Here is a 15,625-nt window from a genome sequence, read left to right as displayed (position 1 = left end):
CCAAAATGACGGAAGGGAATTACAGCCTATAGATTTGTAGCAGACAGTTTTTTGTGGTGTTGAAATATTTTGTCCATGAGGTATTGAAGGTTTCAACAAGAGGGAGTGAAGCAGTAAAATATGTTGCCAGGAACAGGGACAAGCGTGACTTTTCCCATCCAGCTGATCTACATGGTTCAACCACCTGCAAATTAAACTATCTTAAAACATCTCTAATTTTGTGCTCCAATTCAAAATATCAATGGAAAACTGTAATAAAAAAATGTAGGAAACTTACATCTAGACTGGATAATATTATTTAATTTTGAAGGAAAATATAGTGTACAAAAAGTGCAAACATCTATCATGATGTGTGACTTTTCTTTTCTGCATGTTAACATAAAACTTCAAGGCAACTTACTCTTTCTACCAGGTCAACAAAGTAATCCCTAATTTCCTTGGTTTTGTACAAGTTAGCTGCAATACTAACAATTCCACGAGAAATTTGACGAAACAAAGTGTCGCAGCACAAATTTCCTGTTGAACCACTCTGCAACAGACATCACTTGAATGTTTGGCAACAATATACCATGATTAAAATGCAGAATGCCCAAGACAAACCGTAAAAATAAGATCAATGTATGCTAGGATGTAATTTATTTAATTTAAATAAAAACAACTGGTTACATATATATGCAAACATAACAGACTTTAATTTGCTTTGCACACATGTAACACTACCTTTTGTAACTCTGCTGCAATGGACTGCTTGTGCGAATCAAACAAACGCTGATCGGAAATGAGAATTTTCACACCCCTCAATTCATGAAGAAAGTCACGATCTAACTCAATGTCTGGGCAAACAGAGCCTAAGAGCAGAAAAAAAGTAATTTATATGTTTTAGGGTGAACCTGCCAAGTAAACAGCAGTCGTGCATTATTGACCTTCAGTGGTAATCGTCCAACTCTCAATCAGGAATTTAGAGCATTGAACAAAGTCATTAAGAATAAGCGTTGGCAATTTTCTTCGCGAGCATTCAAATCTTAAGTTGGACAGAAAAACAATGGCTGCATATTTCCTTTGAAATAAGACAAAAATGACAATTTACAACTTATTATTTGAGATTTGGGCATATACCATGCAAGTTCATTTGGAAGCAGGAAATGTCCCTTAATGTTTTCTATCAGAGAGCCCGAAAGATCCTCCATGCTCTTAAATACCCTGCGGCAGTTATCAAACTATGACACAAAAACAGATTAGGTTATATGTTTGTTTCGACATATTATGTAACAAGGCCAGATTGGAAAAAAATGTCGTGCGCGGAAGGTATATCCTTGGCGCATTTTTGTGAAAATTTACCGATAATACGCGCAATATTGATTAGCTAATGCATTAACATACGAAAATCCTCCGCGCATAAAACAAACTTTCCAATCTGGTAACAAGGTTATATCTGAGAATTGTTAACAACAGTATGGGCCAGTCTTTTCATTCTCAGAATTATGATCAAATCCGTTCCTAGGTTGGACCTTTTTTTCATATTATGTACAAAAGTACAACCTGTCTTTGACATGACTTTAATCGCACACCATTTTTGGAAGAAATTTCATCTAAGTCCTTTCTTGTTCCTTTGCTGAGTTTTTTTCCAAGCAACTCCCTTATGATGGACTCATTGAATTCATAATATCTGGAAAGCAAGTAAAAAAATAAATACTTAATGTTGATGGGAGAAACATGTTTCCTATCCTATGGCCTACAGTGAAACACTATTATGCAAATGTTATTTTTCTTAAAAACAACAAAATTGTGTCCTTGTCATGGTGAAAGTTTCAACCTTATATTTTTAATTAAACACACCTTGTTATTAACTGTGTCTGAGCCTCACTGTTGAGTTGGTACGTAAGTTGATTGGAAAGCACACTTGGTGTATGCAACATTGGTTCAATCATTCCAAAGTTCCTGTACTGATCAAGAACATAGAACATTGCTTGGTGATAACGCGTTTTGTCCAAATTTCGAGTCTTCAGGAATCGGCTTGTAGCCTCATCGCCTGCAAAACGCAAGGATACATTTTGTCTTAAGCATACATTTGTCGATTGTTGCAATGTAAAATCCTGATCATTCAATATCGCTGCATACCAACCTCCCAATTGCTGCAGCCATAGATGGAAGACATCAAAGTCAATGTACGTAGAGTTTCCGACAAAAACATCAATATCTGGAAGACTTTCCATTGCAACAAAGTGAACACATGCATGTACTGAAGTTACTCAACTACTCGGTTGCACAAATTGTGGAAATCACCTAATGGGTATTTTTTTTCACACAAAAAAATTTTACTGATTTTTTGAAATATTTCTTTGAACAACATGACCAACAGATTTAAAAAAAGCATTAAAACACTTACATGTGAGTATACCGTACTACAGATTATTTTGTTCCAAAGTGTGCAGAATTATTGTAGCATGGTTTTGTTAACTTTTGTATATTGTCCCATAAGCTTGGCAAAATTTGAAATACTATCAACCTGATTTATATGAAGTTTATTTTGAGATACGCAACAAATAAAATGTAAAATATATTGTAAAAAAATTTACCGTGTTTGTTTTTTTAATTATCTCTTTAGCGACACCAGTTAAAAGCCATGACGACAGATGTCAACTATTTTGAAACAAACACAACAAACTGCAAACTATAATTTATTTGACAAAATAAAAACAATTTGCAAGAACCATTAAGTAAAGAAGGTCTGTACAATGAGTTCTCCTTTTAATAGTTTAAACAAGGTACGGAAGTCGCCGTTAACGAACAAGCAATTTGGGTAAGTTTTCCCACGAGCAAGCAAAGTGAAACAAACCAAAATTTAATTTCGCCGAGATAGAAATAGATAAATGCAAGGAACGCAATAAACTGATATTGCTACGAATTTACAACTACCAAGTTTAATTAGTGCACTTAGGTCAAATTGCTATATGTGAATGCCATCAACACAAAAGCAACCCCTGAGTTGTTTCAAATGTTTAATGTGTATGCACTTTAAATAGGGAATAATCTCTGAGGTGAGGTTCACGGACAAGCTCTATATCTAACAAAAGAAATACCTATTGCATCCATTGTTGCAATGTCATGAAACACAGCACATTTGCAAAATAAGCTGTGTTTATTTGCAAATAAGGTAAAAGGAATAAAACGCTGATTTTATGCAGGAAGCCAAACATGCCTTTTAGGCCAACTGGATTCATGGAAGAATCAGAACTTCTGGATGATGTCACGACACAGATAGTATCCCAAAAACGATCCCAAACTTCTGTGCTTCCCCAAAAATCTGATGACCTTCCCTCAGTCAGTTCATCTCTGGAAAGCTTGGCATCTCGAAAGTTTATGCAACCATTGCATGCACAAGCTTCACCAAATCCACTGGGGCAAGTCAGGAAGTCAAATCAACAAGGTACTTAACTTGAGTTTAAAGTACTTGGAGTGTAAAGTTCTTAATATAAAAAGGCAAAGATTAGCATACAGGCAACCATTTCATACACTATACTGTGTTCATCATTAGTGCTAAATAATGACTGAATACACTGTTTGTGTATTTACATTAAGTTGATTTTATGAATTTCTGGGAGCAACATATATGTGAAGGTTGCATTGCAAGTTGTGCGCTTGTGCACTAGTGTACCTTGGCCACAATATACCCTGTGAAACCACTGAGCTCCTGTCACCTGTGGTAGAGCTTTGGGCCTGGTTAGCCCAGGGTCATGAGTTCAAACCTCACCGGGAGCTTGATTTTTCAAATCTTGCTCCGACTTGTTAGGAAAAAGTGGCTGATCCAGCTGGGCTGCCAAGCCTGAAAACCTCGTGATGTTTCTGGGAGCAATGCATAAGTTGTGCTTGCCAATGTTTTTTTTTTAGTTATGTAACTGAATACACTTGAAGATGTTGTAGTTGTAGTTAATTTTGTTTTATTCATGATATTCAAGTTACAAAAGCTCCAAATGATCTGGAATTGCTATCCACAATGATGAAACGCATAACACAACTTGAAGGACAAGTGTCCCACTACTCCAAAGAAATTCTAGAGAAAAACAAGCAAATCAAAGTAGGAAAAACAATAAAAATATAATTTTTTTCGCTGTTATTTTTATTATTCCATTCATTGCAATAGATGTTGGAAGATAGAGTTTCTGTTCTTACAAAAGAACAATCAAATGAAGAATCCTCATCAAATTCAAGCTATGTTGACAAACTTGAAGGCAAGTGTGCAGATCTCCAAGAACAACTATTTGATATGGAGGTATTTAAATTTACCAACTCTCTTTCCTATGTCAAATTAAGTTTTAAGTTTGATGACTATGTTATAATGGCAGCAGTGCTTGGGATAAAGAAATGCAGCAAAATCTTACTTTTAGTCCTTTCTTGCTGATTATGGAATGATCTGGGTTGGCGAAAGTACAAATAAACCTTCAGAAATCAATGATGAAGAACCAGACAAGACACCAGTCATTCCAAATGGTGTCTGGGCAAAAGGTTGCAACAATTTTGAGTATTTTATTAAAATCAATAATATTGGAATGATTGAAGATTAAATTTAAATGTAAACAATTGTACTTAATATTTCCAGCAAACTCATTCAATCCAGCCAATAGCTTTATCCCTGATTATGACCTCATAATCCACAATGTCAAGGACTTAAATATCATTGCTGGTGAAGGAGTTTCAAAAATCAAGAAAACAAAAGATGGAGCAAGGCTAACAGTAAATAAAAAATAATGTATTTTGTACTTAAAAGTGGAAAATGTAAACCAATGGAAGACTTATTTATTTTAGGCTTAAAATGTATGTTATTGTGCCCAGTGTCAGTCCTAGGAAATGTGGACCCAATTAAAAAAAAGGGTTGTAGGGCCTGTATTTCACAAAAAAAGCATGGTCTCAATCAGCTTTTAAATTTCTTTATGGTTAACTGTGCCCCTTTTAAGCAAGTGTCCCAGATTGATCCAGTGTGCATAGGACTGGCCATGATTATGTTGTAAATGTTTCAGATGCAAGAGACAGTCCCAATGGTTTTATATTCGAATGGCATGATGCTGTTCAGTGGACCATTCCGATCATTTGAAGACGTGTCAACGCAACGCTGCTTACGTGATCTTATGGATGGCTACTTTCCATCTGAGTTGCAAAAAAGGTTTCCTGACGGAGTTCCGATACAGGTGTCTAAAATCCTCTCATTTATTTAATTTGTTTCTTTTGCACAAGCAAAAGTATATTGTTTTCATTTTGGGTGATAATGTAATTTTACTAAACTAGCAAACTAATAAAATTTAAAAGCATCAATGATTTTGGCAGGGATTTTGTATCTATTCTATTTGTTGCATGCTTTAGATTTATGTTTAAACTTTAAAATATAAGTTTAATTATATTGAAACAAGTATATTAAAAGATTTTTTGTTCCCGAGAAAGTATTTACAGTTTTTTGCACTAAATTCATCATATACCTTATTGTTTGCTTAGATTACCGACCGCCGTGCAACAGAGTATCAAAATCCTCGCCAAACAGGGGTATTTCCCGGTGTGGGACGCACTCTGCAAGAACGAAGAGTGGAAAATGTTCATACTTTATCATCAGCCTCAGGTTAGCCCATCACCACAGGTCAAGGACATCCTGTCATTTAATTGGAAGATAGCCAAATTATAATTCCTTGTATAAGATCAAACAATCCCCTTGTATTCGGTTTTTGTGCGCAGAATAATTTTTGTGCCTCTCTCCTAAATTCCACTATTCGTATAGAAGATTGTGACGTCACAAACGATCTACCCGGGCCGCCAATGAAACTCGAACAGTTTCTTGAAAAGTTGCCAAAGTCGGTGATCCGAGACAGCAAGGTGGTGGATGTAAGGTCGTCCATTCGCGACGCTCTGGCGCCCTCGACTGACAAATCTGAACATAATACAGAGCTAGTTCAGACGGAACAGCTCAAAGAAATTCAAGACAGGTTGGTAAATTTACTGAAATGACGATAGTGTTCTCCCGTTGTACATTTTCTGGGAGTATTTTTTGTTTCAAAGAAAGGCTGTAATGTTCATGTTATGACGGAATAAAAACCGCGTTTCAGAAAGCCTCTCTTGCCATCTTCACATTTAGGCAACAATTGGTGTGTTGATCTGATTTTGTATCTACCTTGCTGGACGTTTTATTTGTATTAATTCTATATATAGACGTTGTCTGTACATCATAAGATAACGTCAAATTCTCTCATTCAGACTTGTTGATGCTCAACGAACATTCCATTCTTAACCATTTGTTTTATGAGACGAAGAAAGAGACTATATAACGTTATTGTTATTTGCAGAATGAATATCCCGCAACAAGACCGGCCCCCAAGCGCTCGTGACGTCACAACGATAAGGATTAAGTCAGAGGATGGGAAGAAGACCTTCGTCCTCAAGATGAAGTTTACGGACACAGTGGGAGACTTGAGAAAATACATCGACAAGCAAAAGTGAGTTGTTTTCGTTACGGTTTTTCATTGTTCTTTTGTACAATAGAATAACAACGATTAAACCAAATATCTACCAGGCTTGAATGCAATGCTTGGTGGCCAATGAAAAATAGGCCTATGTAAGCAAGATTCCGTGATTTATCGCAATTTAAAGATACACAAACATTTCTTTTGACGCAGGGGTCGATATGGGCGTCGGTACGACATCTTGTCAGCCTTTCCAAGAGAAATTCACACCAATAACAAGAAAACCTTGCAAGAATCCGGCCTCACGCCTAACGCAACCTTGCATCTGAAACCAAAAAAGTGATCAGGGGTGACGAAACAGCCATTCAAGCCAGTTCTGCAAGTTAAAGTGGCTTTCTGCTTGAGAAAATAAGAAACTAGGCTATTAGGGGTAGTGTTTACTGCCTTTCCTTTCAGGAAAGTGCTGAAAATCATAAAGTGTTTACAGCACCATAGCTACGTGCAATGCTGAGACACTCCTTCACCGTGTAATTCCATAAAGTTATTAGTTGTAAAGTATTTTTCCTGTGATCTTTTTTCGCTTGCCTTTTGTGTTCATTCGTACTACTTGTCGATTCAAAAAGAAATTGGCTTTATCGTACCTCTTTTGTACTCTTTTGCCTATTCAAAACATTGTTAAATATTAGAATGAAGTAAATGCCTGTTCATAAAGTTTGCTTATCATCTATAGAAAAAGGTGTAGGAATGCAGGTGATACCATTGTTGAAAAGGAACGTAATTTGAACATCTGATTTGGCAAAAATATAATAATTTTTGCCGTTACCTTTGTAAATGTAAAGCATTCATTATTTGGTTTTCGCATAAACATCGTATCCGATCATTTCGTCACACGCATGACTGAATACGTTTTGATAATGTTTTGGGGAATACAACAGGCAAAGTAGTGATTAGTAATTAAACAAGGAACAACTAAAAATGACCACCTTAAGCAAGGAGGAATATCTGAAAAGATACTTAAATCCAAGTGAAAGTGGAAACACAAAAAAGAAGAAACGAAAGAAAAAGGTCTCAACAAGGTAAAGCATCAGCTATCTTGCTTTAATAGAAATTCACCTGTGTGTTGTCCATGGGTACTGAGCTGATAACATGCTAAAATATATTTTGGATTCCCAGGACTGGAACTGGAATGAAAATATTTGATGACGATGTACCGCTGAATTCAATTGCACCACAGGATGAACTTGATGACGTTGAAAATAAATTGTTGGTCAGTTTCCTTGATATATTATATGACTTGATTTGTAATATTTGAATGCCACTGTTTGATTTCTACAAATTTCCCTATATTGTATATCACTCCAAAGGCATTGTTTGCTTGAAGCATTTTTGTAATCCTTTTTTAAAGTAATATTTATTCTATATCTCATGCACAAGTGATGTGAAAATAATTCGATTGATCAAAGGTTGAAGATGAAAAGCCCCTGATTGAAGAAATTGACAATCGGACAGATTTGCAGAAAAAAATGGATGACTATAGGTCGAGTGGAATGTGGAAGTCACTTGGAGCTGATGAAGAGGAAAAATTGAATGATAAAAATGGTCATGATTCTGATGGCAGTGATCAGGATTTGCCAAGGGAACATGCAAGGAGACATGATTCAGATAGTGATGATATGGATGTGCCACGGAGAAACCACCAACACAGTAGTGATAGTGATACAGATATTAGGACAAATCAGAAACTAGTTAAACGCAAAGGTTTGACAAAACGGCGTAAACGCCATGACTCTGGGAGTAACTCGGATCAACATTCTGATGACAGTGACCTGGACATTCCAAGAGGAAAAAGTAACCAACGTAATGATTCTGATAGCGACCTTGAGCCACCAAGAAAATCACGCACCACAAGGCATGACTCAGACAGTGATTTGGAGTTGCCGAGAAATTCAGCCAAGCAGAGGCATAATTCCGGCAGTGACATGGATCTGCCAAGAAAAAATTCCACATCCAGAAAGAGACATGACTCAGATAGTGATCTTGATGTACCGAGACCAAGTAAAGACAACCAGGCTTTAGACTCTGGTGGAGGGAAAAGAAACAAAGAAGTAAGCGGTTTGGTTTAAAATTAATATTAAAAACCAATATTAATTTGGAGATCATGCTACTTTCTGCATCTGCTGATCAAAATTTTACAAAAACTAATGATGACTTGTGTATTTTTCTACAGACCGGTAAAATGTTGGCTGGTGGGAAAGGTGGACTAACAAGTGTTGATTCACTCCGCAAAGAGATCAAGCAATCCAAAAAGAAAGAGAGTGACCTCAAAACTCTTGCCAACCAGTACAAAAATGAAAGTGAGAACACTTGCTACTTTTTCTGTATTAGATGAGAAGTTACATAAATAATTTGCGCACTAGTATTGATCAAGGGCGTCGTCTGTGCTTATTCTTGTGCCAATGTTTTTTTTTATAACTGAACATATGTTGTTTACATGTTTTGGCATAAATTTATCAACATTGTATGATTTTAGCAACCGTATATCGAGAACGAGGAAGTGGTAAGAAAAGAAACTTGGAGAAGGAAAATGAAGAAAAACAAGACGATCTGGAGAAGAGAAGACAAAAAGAAGCTAAATATGACACATGGGGAAAGGGGTGAGGACGTTAACATTTACTGAATACCTTGAAGTACAACTAATATCTTATAATGTTTGCTACTGTTTGTGTGGATTGCTAAAAGTTATACTTTCTGAGTGCAGAATACATGCACAAGGTTTAGCAACCGAACTAAATTAATGGTTTAAATGATAATTCATTGTACACTTTATGAGTTTAAACTTTTTCAGACTCAAGCAAACTGAACTGATAGAATCAGCTGTTGCAGAGGCCTTGCATGAATCAAGCAAACCACTTGCCAGGTATGCAGACGATGAGGACTTAGAAAGAATCAGAAGGGAAGCAATTAGAGATGGTGATCCAATGGCTGAATACATTAACAGAAAAAACAAAGCCAAAAGCAAAACTGCAGGTAATAACCTACTATGTACTGACAATGGCTCTTACGATTAACCAGAGATATTTCCCTCATGAAATAGTGTTGCAGAACCAAACCGTTTGAGAAGCCTTGATTTAAACAAACCAGTGAATGCAAACACAGAAACACTAGATACTTATTTCAAAAGTTGAAAATGAATCTTTTGCCTTACATTTTGGGTGTTTTTGTTTTAATTGCATAATTCTTATTGAATATTTTCAGATCTGCCAAAATACCGTGGACCCCCAGCACCCCCTAATCGCTTTGGGATTCTTCCAGGGTATAGATGGGATGGAGTGGACAGATCAACTGGTTTCGAAAAGAAATATTTTGATACAATTTCCAACAGAGAAGCTAACAAGAACGATTTCTACAAGTGGAGTGTGAATGACATGTGATATGCATGAGTGGATGTTACACATGGCTTACTATTTCTATGGCAACCCTTATGCAAGGTATCGCAGAGGAAATCCAATGGTGGAGTCACCCATGCAAGGGCATTGGTGTGGATTACGCTTGATTTGATTTAATACATTTTGTATCAACCGAACATGTTATTGTCTCATCAAACAGCTAGTTTTAGCATTTGAATTCAGTTTTAAGTGATAGGTTGGAGCCACTGTTTCAACATTGTAGGTCAGTGCAGCCTTGGGGCTAACTACAAACTTGCCAGCTAAATACCCAAGCCAGACTTCCACTTTGTGGTGACTATGTACAAAATTGCAGTTCACTAAATCACAAAATGTGGTATCAGTCCACAGGTTGTCAATTCCTGGTTTCAGAGCTGCAGAAGACTCTCTTTGACTTGTAGGTTTAAAATATGTTCATTTATGAAACAACAACGCAACCAAAACATTAAAACCCTGCTAACTTCAAACACGTTTTGTGGCTTTCAGTATGTTTTAGTTTGGTGCATTAACAACTCTGCTATTTGCATACAGCTTGCTGACTCTCAAAGTGATAAAAAAAACACAAGTTTGGTTGTTAGAATTTATTGCAAGCGTGGAGCTTACACAGACGCTTGGACAGGTGGTTCATAACCTTCGCCAACGGTGCGATCGACTTTTGAACCGGTGTCATCTCCACTCTTTGTGGTGGTTTTGCCAGAACCCTCACCATGCATTTCCATCAGTCGACCAACTGCATAGGAAAAGAAATTGTTTTGAGAGCACATTTCAATGAGTTTCAGGCAATGTAATTGAATGTGTTTTACTGGTAAGTTCAAGTTGTATTTTTTTCATGGAAACTTTTGTTTTGGTCAGTTTCTATTTGGCTTATGGGTTTATGCTACCTTTGAAATGTAAAAAAATAATCTCAGAATTAACAATATAAGCAAAAATGCTGTAACTTTGAAAATTTCAGCACACCTTGAATATCTAATTGGAAACTGGATGCAATATGGTGAAAATGACATTACCACACTTGACCAAACATTCTAATAGTTATCACTTCTAAGATTTTCAGGATAATTTTTCAATGCTGTGCAAAAATATAAGGTCTCCTAACGATATAAGCAGTCTAAAACACCTACCCAAATTATTAAAATATCATAGCAACTAAATTAATATCATTTATGGTGAACTTTCCAATAAGCGTATGTTCATGATTGAGATTTTCACTACAACAGCCAGCATGGTGACAGTTTAGCAGTGATTCCCAACCTTTTTGTGGTTGCGTACCACTTGGAGGTAAAACAATTTCGACACGTACCACCTAGTTGAGTGTTACAAAGTAACCTAGGGAATGAAATAACAAATATTTGGAGATCACTTACGGATTTTTAAATTTCAAACTATATCCGCTAATTTCGAAAAGGTACTCGCATACCAAATGGAATGCCTTCCTGTACCACCAGTTGGGAAACACTGAACTAAAGAAAGTATGAATATTCAAATTTAAACAGTTTACATACGGTCAAGCTTTGGCTTTTTGAGGATCTTGACTTTGCGCACATGCACATCATGAAGAGGGTAAATCCCCTGACAGGCCTTCTCAATGTCTTTGGCAATTGAATCTGGAATAAGTTTGTTGACCAAGTCACGAAGGTCACCCATTGTCACTTCACGGGTCATGATTTCAACCATCTTAGCACGAATGTTCATAACCTGTTAAAAAAATTATTGAAAAATTTAAAAATCATTTTGTTGTTATAAAACCTCATTATATATCTGCCTACTGATTGTTAACCTGCTTAGTTTTTTTCTCTGCTGGCAAAAAAAACTTAACTTTCCATATAAAACAATCAGTATCCATATTTAAGTTGCACTGCATGTAAGAACTTAATAACATGCCTCAAAAAAGATAATATGGCAAACCAATGCGGTTGAAAGGTACTGAAGTGAAACAAACCTGGGCATGTTGGGCGTATGAAGTCTTCTTGATTTGGTTGTTGCGCTTGTGGGTGAATCCAATACAGAACATTCGCAACTTATACCCATCTGTGGTGAGGACATCAACTGAGGCTTCAATCAAAGTTTGCCACTTCTTGATCATGGAGCACAATTTGTCTCTGGAATAAAATTATAGGAACATAAGAAAAATTACAGAAATATAATAAGCAGTTTTTCTAAGCTCAAGCTTCTACAAATGGGAAAATCCCCACTTTCCACAACTGAGCTAAATTGCTGAGTCGTTCAATGGCACCAACCTGGTGAGAAGCATTCCATGGAAGTTGGTGAGACAATGCTTGCCCTGGACATCTTCCACAATCAACTTCATCTTCCTGTATGTTGATTCATCGCCATGAAGATCAGCCTTAAAAAATTAACATTTTTATGTGCATTTTCACATTGTATCAAAGCATTTTTTAAATTAAAAAATGATTTTATTTTCTAGTTATTGCATGGTAGTCAACCAGTATGTTGAAACACTACTAGTTAGGTGTATAAAGAGCTAAGGTATTTAACACTACTATTAAGGCGCAAGGTTTATCTTTTGTTTTTAACAATTTCCCTTATTTGTTTCTTTGTACAAATTAATTGTGGATAAAACATGCAAATTCAACATGTTCAATAAAAACAGAAACGTACCTGATTACACTCAAAGACACGTCCCTTCAAACCATCAGCGGCAATTTTGGTTCCAACTGTTCTTGAGACCAAAGTCTTGCCAATCTGGCGGTGTTTGAACATGGCAGGGGCCTTCACATCGTACCAATCCTTCTTCGAGAAGGGATCGACGCTGCAAAGATTGCAAATGTTAAACGTAAAATAGTATTTGGTCGAACACCTAAACCAAACGGACTTCACTTATCCAAGTGAATCACCATAACATTTCGTTATTTGGCAATTCTGTGTCGATACATTTGTGTCAGAATGGTTTAACTTCATATCCAACCACAAAAATTTGACTTACATCTTCTTCTTTCCACCCTTTTTGCCTCCTTTGGTAAGGCGCTTATTCTTTCCTACGGCCATGTTTACCACTAATCGAAAAAGACCTCAACAGGAATAAATCGAGAGAACTTGCCTCGGCACATTTAAATCCGATGCACTACAGCAGTACACTTTTGAAATTTTTTATAGAAAATAAATTGTTTTACAAAAATGGAGAAATTAATCCGAATTATTTGTAACCAATTTTTCTCAAGGTAATATTTACATAATTTACCTAAGTTTATACGCTTTTAAACAATATCATTAGAGACACCAGACCGCGCATTTTTTCTATAATCTAGGTTAAATTGACACACATGTGCATATTTAGTTGAAGCGTTTAGGGTGGGCTCTAGGGTAACTCATGTTAATAAAGCTTTTGTATGTGAAGTTGGGCGCTTTTGTGGTGCCACTGACAGTTAGTTAGTTGCAACCATTAGGCATTAAGACGGAAACGCCACCTGTCAAAACAATTACACCTTTTGTTGTTATTTTATTCAACTACCTGGGCTTGCTTTATTACAGCATACAGGCCAAAAATATACGCAACCAACTATTTTCTCATTGTTGGCAAATACACTGATGCTAAACATTTTTAATAATATACCTAGTTTTGGAAGGTCTTGAAGAACTGAGTAATATTTATTTGGGATAGGTTGCGTAAAACTATTTTGCATGGTGCAGGTATGTGATTTAATAACTTTTTTGTTGTTGTGCGAATAGCAATTTATAGAATTTATTGAAATATGTTTCGATTGGGTGCCGCTGAGGCTGGAGCTCCACCGTCTGCTGAAGAAATACGAAAAGAACAAGAACTGACACAAGTGAAGTTCAACGTGACATTGTTCGTGGTTTCTTGTGCATTAATGAAGACTGCAGCATTTGTATACAAGAACATGGCATGAAATGTTTTATTACACTAAAATGTATGATTCACAAAAACTTATGATTGAAGTTTTGAAACAAAGCCACCTTTGACATTTAATTTCTGTGGCTGCGAGCGTCACAAAGCATTTCGCCTTTGTGTTGGCACACTTTTTCTTTGCAAAGCAGTATTGCAAATAAAATGCATTTTTAACAGTTTTCTGAAAAACGAAATAACTCATGGGCATTTTCTTTCCACACACGATTTGCCTCCCTCCTCATACTCCAATTTTGAGATCCACATTTGCTGGAATGTGCCCAAAGATGCCAAAATTGATCCCCCAATCCAGGGGGAGTATTTCCTCTCCACACTGTTATTACTGCTGTTAACCTTTAACCTCATTGTGGGCGGAGTTTTGGTTTGAAGTTCCCAGTTCAGTCGATCAACAAATCCCTATATAAAAGAAGTGTGTAGAATATCATGTATGAACAGTAAGTAGAATAAAAAAATAGAGTTACAATGATATACCAACTTGGTCAAAACAGTCTGCAGCTTACTGATCATTATGGCTCATTTGCTTCTAAATGAAATGCCAACCAATTCAGTATAAAACTTTTTTTCGAGTTTGACAAAAACGAGCTCTGAGCGTATCACAAAAACCGATAGCAATTATCTATAATATTACAGTACCTGCAGCAGTGTGTTTCCACCAGTAACTATTACACTGTTGTAAAGAGCGGGTCTAATATCCACGTCACACATATTGATGCAACTTGTCACAACATGAGGAATTCCAAGCATGGTGTTTGGTGCAGCTCCTCGAATGCTTATTGGATTAAACAAATTTTCCACCACTGACAGGCGCTCGTGGCCAAATTCATGGTTAAATCCATTTGGAAAGTAGTAAGGCATCTAGATAACATTCGTATACGAATTATTAACTTACTGGTACAATAAGTCTAATGGTAAGGTCAAAAAAGTTAAGTGAAATAAAATCATACCTTTGCCATGTTCATACAGTCAATTTCATTGTAAGTCACATCAGAAACTTGCAAGACAGAAGCTGCAAAATCTTTGAGTGTGTGGTTAAGCATATAGCGCTGCCACGAGTCTGTAACATCTGGTAGGTTTTTCTTTTTCTCCCACTTTGCCGGAGCGTCCACCTTAACCTCCTCCTTAGATGCTACCATGTAATGAGGGACAACTTCTACGTTCATGGATTTCAGCATTTCGCGGCACTGCATTAACACGAAATCACCAGCAAGTGGAGATTTTACAAACGATTGTTGCAAAACAAAACCATCTTGCACAGGGACTGCACTTGTATGTGTAGCGCCACTGTCTAATATGACACCAGTGTATCTCCCATTTGCAAATGCTGACAACACAGGAGATTTGCAGACAAAAAAGGCAGGAACATTGTACTTTTCAAACATCAACTCTGACAGCCTTTCTCTTTTTTCCCTTAGATTCCAGGCAGGCTCAGTCATCAGAACTGGATGCAGATCAGAATCACTGCGAACATAGTTTTTGTATGTATGATTTAAGAGAGCTTCGAATGCATCCCAGTCTTTTACCATTCCATCTTCCAGGCAGTTTACAACCTCCATACCCTTCTTTGCATACAATAATTTGTTTGTATCTATGCTAAGCTTCTTTTCAGGTTTTGACTCGCCACCATCTGTTTCCATTTGTTCTACCATTTCCATGCCGATGGCAGTGGGAAAATCAGCTTTTGGGCAATCTTCTCCAGCATAACCAGCCCGGACTGTGTGAGACCCAACATCAAAAACCAGAGCCCCAACTTCATCCCCTCCATAAACACCACCACTCATTTTATGCAGTAATAAACTATTACAAACAAATTCAGATGGCTGTATGAAATATATGTTTGTGTTGAAAATAAATAGATG

General features: G+C 36.7%; 5 protein-coding genes across 7 annotated transcripts; 2 read left to right on the top strand and 3 right to left on the bottom strand.

The window, feature by feature from the left end:
• Nucleotides 1-8: 8 nt before the first annotated feature.
• LOC145910793 (acidic fibroblast growth factor intracellular-binding protein-like) lies at nucleotides 9-2,249 on the bottom strand. Its single transcript, XM_082997996.1, has 8 exons — nucleotides 2,123-2,249; nucleotides 1,837-2,029; nucleotides 1,540-1,666; nucleotides 1,117-1,217; nucleotides 924-1,057; nucleotides 721-848; nucleotides 401-529; nucleotides 9-184 (listed from the first exon to the last, which is right to left on the bottom strand). The coding sequence occupies exons 1-8, from the start codon at nucleotides 2,211-2,213 to the stop codon at nucleotides 20-22; spliced, it is 1,068 nt and encodes a 355-aa protein (XP_082854122.1). The 5' UTR covers nucleotides 2,214-2,249; the 3' UTR covers nucleotides 9-19.
• Nucleotides 2,250-2,331: 82 nt separating this feature from the next.
• Nucleotides 2,332-7,076, top strand: LOC145911497 (UBX domain-containing protein 11-like). 3 transcript variants are annotated; one of them, XM_082998867.1, is made up of 11 exons: nucleotides 2,332-2,388; nucleotides 3,186-3,427; nucleotides 3,957-4,075; nucleotides 4,142-4,270; nucleotides 4,386-4,503; nucleotides 4,598-4,731; nucleotides 5,016-5,183; nucleotides 5,485-5,605; nucleotides 5,762-5,966; nucleotides 6,324-6,473; nucleotides 6,654-7,076. In XM_082998867.1, coding segments are annotated over exons 1-11 (1,518 nt in total). In that variant the 5' UTR covers nucleotides 2,332-2,386; the 3' UTR covers nucleotides 6,784-7,076. The 3 variants fall into 3 exon arrangements, with proteins under 3 accessions (XP_082854993.1, XP_082854992.1, XP_082854991.1); XM_082998866.1 differs by lacking the exon at nucleotides 2,332-2,388 and adding an exon at nucleotides 2,661-2,800 and having other exon boundaries at nucleotides 5,765-5,966; XM_082998865.1 differs by lacking the exon at nucleotides 2,332-2,388 and adding an exon at nucleotides 2,661-2,800.
• A 292-nt stretch (nucleotides 7,077-7,368) lies between these two features.
• On the top strand, nucleotides 7,369-10,023 carry LOC145911408 (uncharacterized). The gene is made up of 7 exons (XM_082998729.1): nucleotides 7,369-7,516; nucleotides 7,614-7,707; nucleotides 7,904-8,545; nucleotides 8,668-8,794; nucleotides 8,971-9,094; nucleotides 9,286-9,467; nucleotides 9,696-10,023. Exons 1-7 carry the CDS (start codon nucleotides 7,416-7,418, stop codon nucleotides 9,869-9,871), a joined length of 1,446 nt encoding a protein of 481 aa, XP_082854855.1. The 5' UTR covers nucleotides 7,369-7,415; the 3' UTR covers nucleotides 9,872-10,023.
• Nucleotides 10,024-10,449: 426 nt separating this feature from the next.
• On the bottom strand, nucleotides 10,450-12,912 carry LOC145911052 (small ribosomal subunit protein eS1-like). The gene is made up of 6 exons (XM_082998292.1): nucleotides 12,828-12,912; nucleotides 12,503-12,653; nucleotides 12,121-12,227; nucleotides 11,823-11,982; nucleotides 11,386-11,578; nucleotides 10,450-10,613 (listed from the first exon to the last, which is right to left on the bottom strand). Exons 1-6 carry the CDS (start codon nucleotides 12,887-12,889, stop codon nucleotides 10,483-10,485), a joined length of 804 nt encoding a protein of 267 aa, XP_082854418.1. The 5' UTR covers nucleotides 12,890-12,912; the 3' UTR covers nucleotides 10,450-10,482.
• A 632-nt stretch (nucleotides 12,913-13,544) lies between these two features.
• On the bottom strand, nucleotides 13,545-15,622 carry LOC145910827 (actin-like protein 6A). Its single transcript, XM_082998036.1, has 3 exons — nucleotides 14,714-15,622; nucleotides 14,403-14,624; nucleotides 13,545-14,165 (listed from the first exon to the last, which is right to left on the bottom strand). The coding sequence occupies exons 1-3, from the start codon at nucleotides 15,545-15,547 to the stop codon at nucleotides 13,950-13,952; spliced, it is 1,272 nt and encodes a 423-aa protein (XP_082854162.1). The 5' UTR covers nucleotides 15,548-15,622; the 3' UTR covers nucleotides 13,545-13,949.
• Between the last annotated feature and the right edge of the window lie 3 nt (nucleotides 15,623-15,625).

This window comes from Ascidia mentula, chromosome 8 (assembly GCF_947561715.1).
Source record: "Ascidia mentula chromosome 8, kaAscMent1.1, whole genome shotgun sequence".
NCBI classification, from domain to species: domain Eukaryota; kingdom Metazoa; phylum Chordata; class Ascidiacea; order Phlebobranchia; family Ascidiidae; genus Ascidia; species Ascidia mentula.
Note: the sequence above shows the minus strand (reverse complement) of the source record. Positions and strands in the feature narration are given on the sequence as shown.

Coding starts and splice junctions, on each gene's coding strand:
- LOC145910793 (XM_082997996.1), bottom strand. CDS start 2,213: ATGGAAAGTCTTCCAGATATTGATGTTTTTGTCGGAAACTCTACGTAC. Junction 1,218..1,539: donor TAAAGTCATGTCAAAGACAG/GTTGTACTTTTG, acceptor TTTGTGTCATAG/TTTGATAACTGCCGCAGGGT. Junction 185..400: donor TTGTTGACCTGGTAGAAAGA/GTAAGTTGCCTT, acceptor TTTAATTTGCAG/GTGGTTGAACCATGTAGATC.
- LOC145911497 (XM_082998865.1), top strand. CDS start 2,736: ATGAGTTCTCCTTTTAATAGTTTAAACAAGGTACGGAAGTCGCCGTTA. Junction 2,801..3,185: donor TTAACGAACAAGCAATTTGG/GTAAGTTTTCCC, acceptor GATTTTATGCAG/GAAGCCAAACATGCCTTTTA. Junction 5,606..5,761: donor TACTTTATCATCAGCCTCAG/GTTAGCCCATCA, acceptor CTATTCGTATAG/AAGATTGTGACGTCACAAAC.
- LOC145911408 (XM_082998729.1), top strand. CDS start 7,416: ATGACCACCTTAAGCAAGGAGGAATATCTGAAAAGATACTTAAATCCA. Junction 8,546..8,667: donor GAGGGAAAAGAAACAAAGAA/GTAAGCGGTTTG, acceptor ATTTTTCTACAG/ACCGGTAAAATGTTGGCTGG. Junction 9,095..9,285: donor TATGACACATGGGGAAAGGG/GTGAGGACGTTA, acceptor AAACTTTTTCAG/ACTCAAGCAAACTGAACTGA.
- LOC145911052 (XM_082998292.1), bottom strand. CDS start 12,889: ATGGCCGTAGGAAAGAATAAGCGCCTTACCAAAGGAGGCAAAAAGGGT. Junction 12,654..12,827: donor AAGGGTGGAAAGAAGAAGAT/GTAAGTCAAATT, acceptor CAATCTTTGCAG/CGTCGATCCCTTCTCGAAGA. Junction 12,228..12,502: donor GTGTCTTTGAGTGTAATCAG/GTACGTTTCTGT, acceptor TAATTTTTTAAG/GCTGATCTTCATGGCGATGA.
- LOC145910827 (XM_082998036.1), bottom strand. CDS start 15,547: ATGAGTGGTGGTGTTTATGGAGGGGATGAAGTTGGGGCTCTGGTTTTT. Junction 14,625..14,713: donor ACTGTATGAACATGGCAAAG/GTATGATTTTAT, acceptor AATGTTATCTAG/ATGCCTTACTACTTTCCAAA. Junction 14,166..14,402: donor GTGGAAACACACTGCTGCAG/GTACTGTAATAT, acceptor TCTTTTATATAG/GGATTTGTTGATCGACTGAA.